This window comes from Sinocyclocheilus rhinocerous, unplaced genomic scaffold (genome assembly GCF_001515625.1).
Source record: "Sinocyclocheilus rhinocerous isolate Xijiao unplaced genomic scaffold, SAMN03320098_v1.1 scaffold1938, whole genome shotgun sequence".
Lineage (NCBI taxonomy): Eukaryota > Metazoa > Chordata > Actinopteri > Cypriniformes > Cyprinidae > Sinocyclocheilus > Sinocyclocheilus rhinocerous.
In genome coordinates this window covers 59,885-72,152 of record NW_015629065.1, presented here as the reverse complement: position 1 = coordinate 72,152, position 12,268 = coordinate 59,885, and the positions used below count along the sequence as shown (strand labels likewise).

Here is a 12,268-nt window from a genome sequence, read left to right as displayed (position 1 = left end):
GTTTCCCCGGTAACGCTGTACACAAAGCAGCACTGCGCTCACAAACGCTGCTTTATCAGGCATTACAGGCATGATGACATTAAAATGAGACCAATCGGACCAATCACCGCAGACTAGCGTCACGCAAATGAGGGGTTTGGAAAAATGAATCGTTGAGCGAAGTTGAGCAAGTAACGTAAAAATAAATGCATATTATAAGACAATGAAAGTGTTTTTTGACCTTGCATGCATGTCAACCTGTTGTGGGGGACTCCCAAAACCAAAATATGAACCTTTCATTACCCATAATAGGGGCACTTTAAAAATGATACTTTCAAAGATGATTCACATCCATTCATAAATTGAGAATATGAAAAGGATCTCTTTTGTGTATACATATGATGTGTTTTTAAATGTGTGTGTTTATGAATTGCAGGTGGTTACAGAGAAACTGGTATGCTATGCTGTTGTCGGGCGTCAGTATGTGAGAGAGTGCATCATGTCTGCAGACGTCACATGCCAATTTGTCTCCCCAGCAGTAGACATCTCCTCACAACAAATCAATTTCTATGTGGAAAAGGTTTGCAAAAAGCTCTCTCTACCATCAAGTGTTATTATAGTTTAGAACTTAAATGTATTTATTTATGTTTTAACTGTAGATATATTTAGTTGTTTTTCGATTATTTTTTAATTATAAAAAAATTTTATTTTATTTTTTAGACACAGAAGATATTCTGAGAAATGTGTTTTTTTCCCATACAATGGAAGTCAGTGGTCACCAAAACCATTTCAAACATTCTTCAAAATATCGTCTTTTGTTTTCTGCAGAAGAAAGAAAGTCATACACGTTTGGAATGACATGAGAGTTAATAAATGATGACAGATTTTTCAGTTTTGGGTGAAGTGTCCCTTTAATTACTCATTTTATCAATATTGTATTGCTTGTGTATGTTAAATGTCAGGTCCATTATCTGTGCCGCAGCACAGTGGCTGTACATGTACCCTTTATCAAATGTCCTTTCACTTTTTAAGAAGTACGAGATGCTTTCCTTACTGCTGGAAAGATAGTTTGCAGTGTGTGGTTAGATAGAGGCAATTAACTGCTCCCTTGTACAGGAATTAAGCGTAATTTATGAATGGTATAGAAGAGATATCTATCGTCTGTTCATCCAGTCAGCCAATTTCGATTAATTTGTAAGTCACTTGACTGCATAAAGACAAGATTGAGGCATAGGCTAATGTCATGGTCTATTGGAATTGAAAATAGATGGCTGCCCCTAATATTGACAGTAAAGACCATGCAGTTGTTATGTGGACTCATTCAAATGAGCCGTCCAAATGTACTTCTCATTGGCAAAATGATTGTAAGTGAGCTGAGGTGGCAAATTCATTTTAACCCCAGCCCACAGCTCAGCATTGGCATCTCAGGTCCTCTTCTGTTTTTAAAAAAAGCTGTAGAATAAGCACGGTGAGCTCAGGGGGAACCATCATTATAATGAAAATGATTTTCTGTCTGCATAATTTCACTTTTATTATCTCTCTTTCAACACACACACACACACACACACACATTTTCACACACAACACCATCCCCCTTGTCAGATTCCTGTTCTTTCCGTTTTTTGCTGCAGCCATACATATTTTCATACACTTCTTATATCTTCTGACAGCTGCTTTTAGGCGCCTTGCAAGTCTGCATCTTAGAACTAAAAATGCAAATTTATTTCAGTGGCATTCTTTTTATCTGATTCTGTCCCATTCGTCCATGTTTTGACAGCCCGTGCTGCTAGATTTACTGAATGCTCCCTTAGTAGAGCTTGGAGGAATAAAGCAATTAAAGAGAGCGAGTAGGGAATGGAGAGAGAGAGATGAGAGGAAAGTGGAGGAAGAGGGAAACCAAGAGAGTAGGGGAGAGTGAAATTTGCCTTTTAAGTATCGACAGTAAAATTGCACAAATAACTGGTAGTTGTGCTTGAAAATGATATTATGTCTAATAGCATTAATAATGGCTGCTCTCAATATTACTTCCTCCACACCTACCACTGTAGTTTCAGAAATTCTCAGTCTTGAACTGAGACACATTTTCAGTCCCTATGAAAGATTATACAGTACTTAGTAAATGTGTACATACACACACACACTAATCCCGTAGTATATTGTGTTTTATTGGTTTTGCTTTATATGTTGTTTTTCCAATATATTTGTCTAACTCACAGGCTCCAGATGTGTCTCTGCTTCCATTGTATCAGAGGCTGGTACTGAAGAGCTTGTCCTCCTTAAACCTCTCCATGGAACTGACCCTGCGTGAGCCTTTTGGATTGTGTGATTATGACGGGGATGAACTGTATACAACCTCAAAGGTAAACAGGTGGAGTTTAGTTGCTGTTTATATACCAGTAATGGCAGTGTAATTAATGGGGGCCATTAATTTTTTCTTCCAAAAAGCAAAAAGCTAAATAAATAATCTTATATAAATAAATATTTTTATTTTATCCTATTGTTGCACATCTTTGCATACAAATGTGCAGGTAAGATTTCAATGCTTTCCATTACCTTGACCTGAGCATTTGAATTTTTGGTCTTTCAGGCTGAGTCTAGTTCTTGTCTTTTTCTAGAGTCTGGTGCTGGCTGTCGGAGCTCAAAAAGAGCTATGGGTGCGTTTCAACCCCATGTATCGACAGGACCGTGTCACCCGTATGGTTGAGGATGTGCTGGAGTTCTGCTACCACAGCCACCCTCAGCAGGACAGGGTAGTGCTGAGGGGTGAGGTCCACTTCCCTAATCTCGTGTTCTCAAGCACCACATTGGACTTTGGCTGCATTCTCAACAACACAAAGTCCCGCCGCAAGCTCACCATGACCAACTGCAGCCCACTCTCTATTTCCTACCGATGGGCCTTCCTTGTAGATCGACAGCATTGCCATATAGGGTAGGATTTGAAGTTCAAATTCTAATATAAACCCTAAAGGGATAGTTCACCCAGAATTGAAAATATGTCTCAATATTCACACCTTCCTGACTTATTTTCTTCTGAGGAACACAAAACAAGATATTTTGAAGAATATTTTGTCCATACAATCAGAACCCAGTGACTTTCATTGTATGGACATAAAATCACTGGGACATTTTTCAAAATTTTGTCTGAATGCAAAGTGATCTAGTTTGTAGTCCTTCAAGCATAAACTAAAATGGTTAGAAGCACAGGGACACCTCTATGCAGAGTAAACTTGGCTGTGCTGTGCTTTAATTCCAAGCCAGTGCATTTTTAATATAGCCTGTCGCAGGAAAGGGGACCGAGCGTATGGACTTAACGCTGATATTTAGCAATTCAAAAGCTGCATAAGGGACTTTTTGAGAGAAATGTTCAAGGAGTATTGATTTTCTGTTGACAAACAACAACAACAAAAAATAAATAAATAAATTGGGGGGAATTAAACGACTCCCAAAAAAGTCCCAAAAGATTAAGCAATCAATGCTTTAATTCAGCACTCAGCTGTTAAATACGGACAGATGTCCAGTCAAGCCTTCCAAGCCCTGTGAGGAAATGCAGTAACTTACTATAACTGAATAAACGGGTGATGATGTATGACAGCTCACACTTTGCTGATGGAAGTGAGTAGTGGAGAAGCATGTGATTAAATAATGGATCATCAGCATTTACAGTCTCTGTGGTGTTCAAATGCAGCACCTTACAATAATAGTCAAACATTTGATCTTGTGTTCTCAAATAGAGCATTCAGTGCCATGTAGTGGAGCAATTATAGAAACAGAGTAAGTGTTTAGATTACAACCAGTGTTCACTTTATATTAAAATGTAAATAATTAAATATCAAGCAATAAAAATTTAACTAATTTAATAAATATTTTTACTGCATTTATATAATCATATTTCTTTTTATGAAGATTTAGTTCATATTTCATGTCATATTAAATCATTTTAGTTTATTTTACTCTAAAATGGCATCTAATTTTAATCAGTGAAAATAACATTTTATTTTAAGTGCAAAATGAAACCAATTATTCAAACATTATTATATAATAATTTAAGCAAGTATCAACATTTAACACAAACATGTTAAAACCGTTTTTGCTTTTTAGTGCGTTTTTGCGAATAGTATATTCAAAATGATCCAATCCAGTGTCATAAGAAAACGTATTTAACCAGGTGATGATTTCATATGAATTTGTACAATGTGATTCATATGGTAATGTATGACTTTTAGAAAAGTTCCTTGTTATTGTGAAGGTCCACCCCTAAACCTAAATGTCTGTGGGGTGTAAGCAGATCACACGAAATTAAGTTCCAAACATAGGTTCGGAAGGAGCCTAATCATTCAGTCCTGTCAATCATCATTATGAGCCTATGTAAGCAGCTCTCATTGCTCCGTTTCAGCGTCAATTCTTCTGGCAGCCCTCCACCTCCCCATCTCCTCCTCTATTTGTTTTTCTCCCTCTAGATTGTACCACAATGGGGGGTTTCGAGCCTCCATTAAGGACAGCAAGCCAAGTTTGTTTACCATTAACCATCAGGACTGGAGGGGCAGGCGAACTCGTGAAAATTCATAAAAAAATTATCCACCAACTTGCCAAAACGACTAGCAAATAGTAGATCAATTTCACTCAATTTCATTCAGTTTCACTTGTGTATTTACATAATTTTGTACAGATGCAGTTGTAGTATTATGTTCATGTTGTGTAAATATCTGACTAATCTTAAATATAGGCTGCGTTAGAATGAATTAATTCAGTTTACTGGTGTTCATTCACTGTTCAGATTCAGCTCACACTGTTTAAGCGGGACAATCCTTGACATTGCTGATTCTGATTGCATTATTTGAAATAATCAAATAATGCAATCGGAGACAACGTCAAGACATTGTTAGTGAATTGTTTAAATCTTGTGGTTTTAATTTTTCCCATTGTATTTTTTGTTATATTTGACAGGATGTTTTAATTAAATCCATTTAATTATTGCAGTCATGTGCATCTTTTTTTCTTGTCTCAAAGGCAACAATATCCAACACCCTCTCAACTTTACACACATGCTTATGGTTTCCTGTTTAAAAAATAAAAATTGCTTGCACAAAGCTTTATTTTAAATCTCGGCTGTTGATAACTTTGGGTTGAGTTTTTATAGTTTTAAATAGTTGTTTAGTGGCTGCCATGTCCTGCGTCGGATTAATCGATAAGCCTCCGTGGGGCTACAGTGCAAGCCAGTGAAGATTAATCACTTTCTGCACTGTTATTCGCTTCCCACCTCCTGCATGATCCAATAAGACTATGACCTTTCCTATCAATATCACAAGGGTTTCAGCATGCATTGTCCAGCCTGCTTATTAAAAGCCTATCAGTAATTAAAACCAAGAGCGAAGCCGGTATTATTGCACCACTTCGTTGATCCATTTGGGCTCCCGACACATAGCGGATTTCTTGCTGATGGACAGTTTTTTTTTTGTGGTGTCTGTGGCTGATATGAGACTGATTACTTTTTCCTTCTTTTCTGGTAGGTTTTTTGATGAGACGAGTCAAGGGACTGACGGAGACGCTGGGGGGAAAAGAAAGGAGAGCGGGGAGGCGCAGTGGGAGCTGTTAGAGCAGAAAGAAGCTGACGGCAAGACGGACACAAACAGGTCTGAGAACAGCTTCTGTGTGAGACTAGAGGCTGACAACTCCCTGAAGCTTCTCCGATAATAAGCAGGAATGATGAGGATACATATAAAGTGGGATGTTTACCCGAATCTCATCATGTTAGCAGACCTTTATGAGTATTACCTCACCTCCTCACTGGTTCTCCAAGTTGATAATGAGAGTACGGAGCGTAGCCTCCTACAGAATCATTTGAGTACTCAAGAGCACCCATCACGTATGCACTCATCGAAGAGGGCAAGTAAATGTGAGGCGTTATCTGTGCATTTGTTGAGTGTAGCGAGTGTGTCTGGCAGCACATGTCTCTTGAGAGACTTTGAGAACACCTGCACCAGACTTCCCTAGCATATAAAACACTCTCTACACTGTCATTTGTTCCGAGCTCTCAGCCTGGTTCACAGAGATGTTGGTTGGAGCTACTTGTTCACACACACATATTAAAACAAACAGCATTCAAGCACAAAAGCCAACGCACATTTTCAGATGGATTTTAGAGGAATACTATTTTTTTCTAGATATGGCTGGTGTTTTCAATTTCCAGGGGTCCTGTGGCGCTTATTCATTATCTGTACTAAGTAATCACCTCCTGGCTTATGGAGGAAAAAAAGACAAGAAAGATAGATTTTTTGATTAACACTGCCCCCTGCTGACTCCATTTATAATAACACCCATTGTTACAACCTGCCCACCTTCAATACAACTTTCCGTCTGAATAGTTTTTACAAGATATTTGATTTGCTTTTTTTTGCCGAAAGTGAAATATTATGACACTGATTCCATCAAAGCTTATTCTGAGTGAGTGTGGTTCTTATTATATTCTTTTCCCTTTCTTTAAAAGTCTGAGACTTCCCATGTGAACATTTCTTCTGATAAATTACATCCGTTCAATTATTCAATGCTTTCTGTAATTAATGGCCATCTTGACAGACCCAATTTGGTTTCCGTCTGACCCTTTAGGCGGAACGAAAATGTGATGTAAGAGAGATGGAGATCTGGAACCCCTAATAATGTTTCATTGTTTATGTTTTTGCAGGGAGGCTGACATAATCATACCTCAATTGGAAGAGGATGAATTGCATCACGGAAGCTCCAACGGACAGGAGCAGAATAGGAACTACTCGACACAAAGGCCATTGAGCACAGAGCTGGGAAGCAAACCTATCAGTCTCACAGCCAATGGGCATCCGAGTGTGGGTGTGAAAGAGGTTGGTATAACCTTGCGTCTGTCTCTTTATGTTGACATAGGCTGTTTCTGAAAGCTTAGGCATGACTTTGCAGGCAGTGTTTGTGCACAAAGGCATCTCCCAAAACTTATTCAGGACAGATTTCTGAGACATCTTAATAGTTTAATGATCTACAACAAAATCAAATGCACAGGGTATAGTGGGATATCACAGGATACACCTACGCTGCCTTCAGAAATTGGTCAAAAGAAGGTAACTCAGTAGACAGGATGTGGCACAGTGAATGGATTCAGATATGCCTTGTTGCCTTTTTACATCCAGATGATGCCTGAGGAGGCAGAATTTTTCAGCTTTCGCATGGAGCAATATTCTCGAAACCATATGATGTATTGTACAGTTTGAATTGCCTCTTTTTCATGCAATACGATTATACTCATCTATTTCGTAGGTGTTTGATATCTCATCACTGTATGGGGAACTACAGCCAGGTGACACCAAGCTGGTGACCTTCTCGTTTCTTGGCCACGCTGACATCAGCACGCATGTGTTGGCATTGTGTGAGGTGGAAGGAGGGCCCACCTATGAGATCACACTCAAGGGTCAGGCTTCCTTTGTTTCATATATGCTGGACACAAACGTCATTGACTATGGTTTACAGGTAACTACACACTTTCACCATAATAGCAATAGGATCATTTCAGCAGTGATGTGTATAAATGGAAAATTTCGTTCTGTTTTGTTTCCTATAATTACAGTTGTTTGACCATGTGGCGGAAGCAGAGATCACTCTGAAAAACACAGGGAAAGTTGGCTTTGATTTCTCTACTCTAACTGGAGAACAAGGACTCTTTGCAGAGCAACCATTGCCTGGTCAGCCTCTCATCGTCCCCAGCAAGGTGAGATGTTCTTCATGTTTTAATACACTGATGACTTCATCCATTGCGTATCAAATTTGTGGCATCAAGTGTCATGGTTGTGTTTCTTTTGAAGGGTCACCTAGAGCCGTATGCAGAAATCAGGCTCAGTGTATATTACCTCCCAGGGATCCCAGAAGTCTTTCACAAGACCTTTCAGTTGCAAGTGGCCTTCTATGAGGCCGAGAACATTACTGTAAGAGGAGAGGGTATTTTCCCTCGACTATGTCTGGACCTGCCTAGAGACCTGTGTAAGTTTCTGTCCACAGTTTTCACAACCAGCACAACTGTTTTTAACATGTTTTAATAATGAGAAGTGATTATTGAGCAGCAAATCAGCATATTAGAATGATTTCTGAAGTATCATTTGACACTGATGACTGAAGTAATGGCTGCTGAAACTTTAGTTTTGCCATCACAGGAAAAAAATTGCATTTTAAAAATATTAAAATAGAAAATAGTAATTTATTATTTTGAATAGTAATAATAGTTCACAATATTACTGTCTTACTGAAGCAAATTTACCAACTCCAAACTTTTGGTAGTGTATGTAGAGATCTGAACACGAATTAAACTTTTTGATAATCATTATTTATACCTCAAATTGCACGGCTTGTTGAGGACAGGTGTGCTCTTGGGGAATGTTCACACAAAATGTGTTTTTGTTTGCACTTGCACTGCTTTTTAATTATTTTTGGGTGTAAAAATTTGCTAGACAGACGTCTTTGCACCTTGTCTCACAGCCTTTTTTTAGCGTCTTGCACCTGAGCATCAAGTATTAAGATGTGTTTTTAAGAAGTTCAACTTTTGACATGCAGCACAGTTAATCATTTTCCATTTTCAAAGCAGTGGACCAATCAGAAGTAACTAGGCGGGGCAAGCATCATAAGCATGTATTTACGGTAGTAAATGAATATGTATGAATATGTATTTTTTTTTAAAGTAACTTTCATTTAGTTGTTTGGCTATTTCTAAAACATTCTGATATCTGTTTTTACCGGAGCCCGTCTCAAGACTCCTCATTTCTGTGCTGTGCTTTTTGGACTTGTCATTTTCACTTGGTTGATCCCAACTCTCAAGATCAAAAGGAATTTTAAGGTCGGCACTATTAGCCTTGTAGTTAGTTAGTACACCGACATGTAGCGAAAATGCGCCTCCGGCAACCTGAGTTTGATTCCCAACTCGTGGTCCTTTGCCGATCCTGCTCCCCCTCTCTCTGCCCTATGCTTTCCTGTCGTATCTCCACTGTCCTACCAACAATAAAGCCATAAAAGCCCCAAAGACATAACTTTAAAAAAAAGGAATTTTAAGTAAGAGTTTAGACTTACAAAAAAGTATAGCCATTAAGTGATTGGCCAAGTCAAACACAATACATCTTCATATGATCTAATTAATCGAACCTTATAAATGAATTAGCCATTCTGAGGCCAATAGCTCTTCACAAAATTGTTGAACACATTGAAAATTTCAGACAGGATGTTTTAAATCCCTGAATATGATCCAACTTTCACTCTCATCAAATACTCTTGAATGGAGTCCAGTCCTTCGTCCTGGCTCACCTAACCTTTAATCAAACACAGTTGCACCGTGCCAGATTGCAGACAGACGTAATGGTCTTGACCTTGAACTAGCTCACACTCTGCGCTAGAGCTGTTCAAATCCATTTTCCTCTCTGATCTGCAGCCAGCCTGAAGGAGTGCTATTTATCTCAGAAACAAGCAGTTTTGCTCTCAGTGGGAACTGAGGTCTTGTGGTTATAGAGCAAATAGTGCAACTATTACTAAGGAGAGGAATACTGTGTTACTTTCTGATTACCTATTGATCGGATTCTTTGCTTTACTAACACAGGCAGTTTGTAGTAAAGAGCGAAGAAATTGTAGGCTTTGTTGCTCAAGAGATATTTTTGCATTATAAGGTCAATACTTCGACTACAAGGCCTATAAAAAGAGATTGTTGAATCAGTAATTGCAAGCAGTGAGTAGACTCAGATTAAATAGAAAATTATGATTTGAACTAAAATACATGGCTGTTGTACTCAAATCTCAAACAAAATCTTTTCTGAATAAGGCTTATCAGAAGAGACTATGCAATGTTTCTGTTTCCTGGCTAGATGAGGAGATATATGGTTCTTTGCTAAAGGAGGCAAAAGACTCGGTGGAAAATGAAAACTCAAGGGAGGGGGTGTTGAGCAGGCTGGTCACAGTAAAGGACGAGATGCCACCAGAAGAAGACTACATTCCTACTGTGAGTCTGTCTGTGATAATTGCATGTTATGTCTTCCTAGCTTGATGTAATCCATCAAACTCCAATGAGAATAGCCATTATTGCAGCTTTGTATATACATTTTTGTGTGTACTATAATATATATGTATGCCGTAGTATGATGCCCTGCTGCAGATGGAGTTAGAACGACTCCTTGTAAAGGAAAATGCCATGGCTGTACAGAAACAACACCAACACGCAGATCAAAGAGGATCTGGGTCCACTAACAACTGGCTCAAGAAGCTGTGCAAGTAAGTCCATTCATGTAGAAACCTCATTTTTACAAGCAATCAAAGCACGTGTCTGATGGACCTTCTCTTTAGGTTAAGCTTGCCTGAGTACACACTGGACTTTGGCTATGTCAACAATGGCAGCATCGTGACCCACATTGTCAAAATAACCAACACTTGTCCAGTTGCTGTATCTTTCAGAGCTGACAGGAGCTCACTGGCAGGCACAGGTTGGTCCTTTCCACAGAATGGTCAGTAGATTTAAAACATCGATTTCAGCAACAGATCTTGTTTAAATCAGTGTCAGTCTCTGTGATGTGTTTAGATTGTTATCGACGCTTGTGGTTTGATGTAAAGTTGAGCTTCTTCTCTTAGTGTTGTTATTCCAGAATGAATCATTTGAAATTTCATTCTGCGTAGCTTTATTCACTGCATTAATATTCATTTTTATTCTGCTCAGGGTTTAGTACAGAATTGGACAGGGTGCAGAATTTGCCCTTCTGCGAGACAGAGACGTTTGAGTTGAAGTTTGATGCCTGTGGGGCCAATCTGGGAAAGATCGATGCAGTTATGCCCATACAGGTTTGGTGAAAACGACATTAAATATCTGAGACAAGCAAAGAAATGCTGGATGAAGATGAAATATTGACTTTTTGTGCCTTTTGAGACTGCAAACATCCATCATCATAAACATTCACACATTCACAAATCTCATACAGACTTGTACTTAATAAGATTCTGCACATTTTCTAGGTATTTTAACAAATGTAAGCAAAATTGTGACATCTTAAAATTCAACTCATAATGTTGATTATATAATTTGCAATAAAAAAGTATTAAATCAGAAAAATTCTAAATTGCAGCATTTTGTCAATGAATTATTACAGAATTAATAATACCTAATTTGCAATGTTTGTACAGTATATATCTTCTGGAAGGCTCCCACTGCTATTTGTGCTCTACATTATAGCTTATTGCTACTTGATTTATTAATGTGTTGCTAAGTCATTTACTTCTGTGTGATTGACAGGTGACTAAGGGGCCCCAAGTACAGGTGCGTTTATGCGCGGAGGTCACAATGCCATCTCTCACAGTGTCAACAGACACACTGCAGTTCGACACCATCCAGTGCGGCCTGTGTCAGGTGATCACAGTCCAGCTGCACAATGATGGGCCAGTGCCCTGTGAGTGGAGCATCAGACAGGAGGAACGACCAAAGAAGGTACAAGCCTTGTACAGAACGCATTAGCAATTAATCACAACATGAAAATTTGATACCGGCATATCCCTAATACAAACAAAGAGCCAGAGTCATTTTTGTTTTTGGAATAACTGATGAATCATTCGCTGTAAGATTAGGATCATGTATTAAGAAAGTAAATAGAGTTAATTTGATTTCATGTTGACTTTGAGACTCATTTCCATCATTAATAAGCTGATTTAGTTTAGTAATTAATTATATATATCTGCTTGATATTAATGGGTGTTGGTCACAGTGTTGAGATTCATTCATCTTTGTGGCGTGTTTGTTGCTGCTAATCAGTTTTTTTTTTAGATCAGACTGTGGTATGAGGTTTACTTCAGCGCTCCTGTTTTGGGTTTTCCTCTGATAACATATCTAGTTTTGTTGTGATTGAATTGAATGGGAATTTATCCCAGATGTTGTCTCTTTGGCTGTGTGATCAGATTGACAAGCACATCCCACTGTACCTCAGAAGACAGGCTCAGCTGAAACAGCGGCCTCCTCCAGTTGTCTTTGAGTTATTGCCCTCAGATGGCACACTCTATCCTGGTGACAGAACCAACGTGCAGGTCAAATTCAGCCCAGCAGAGGGGGTAAAGAAACACAGACACTAGCTACGGTTACACAATTACTAGTTTTACATATACACTACAGATCAAAACTTTTTTTTCAAAGAAATTAATACTTTTATTCAGCAATAATTGATTAAAATTAGTGAAAACATTTATAATGTTACAAAAGATTTCAAATAAATGTTGATCTTTTGAAATGTTCTGTTCATCAAAGAATCCTGAAAAAAGTTTTTCCTCT

The 12,268-nt window shown here is 38.4% G+C and overlaps 1 protein-coding gene across 1 annotated transcript in view; it reads left to right on the top strand.

Moving 5' to 3' along the window:
* The window catches only part of hydin (HYDIN axonemal central pair apparatus protein), a 73,099-nt gene that overhangs the window by 37,965 nt on the left and 22,866 nt on the right, over nt 1-12,268 (top strand). The window contains 14 exon segments of the mRNA XM_016550460.1: nt 416-559; nt 2,196-2,339; nt 2,595-2,908; nt 5,487-5,609; nt 6,659-6,830; nt 7,258-7,467; nt 7,565-7,705; nt 7,800-7,974; nt 9,834-9,967; nt 10,103-10,236; nt 10,309-10,445; nt 10,676-10,797; nt 11,246-11,437; nt 11,902-12,051. Of these exon segments, the coding sequence (XP_016405946.1) occupies nt 416-559; nt 2,196-2,339; nt 2,595-2,908; nt 5,487-5,609; nt 6,659-6,830; nt 7,258-7,467; nt 7,565-7,705; nt 7,800-7,974; nt 9,834-9,967; nt 10,103-10,236; nt 10,309-10,445; nt 10,676-10,797; nt 11,246-11,437; nt 11,902-12,051 (2,292 nt within the window).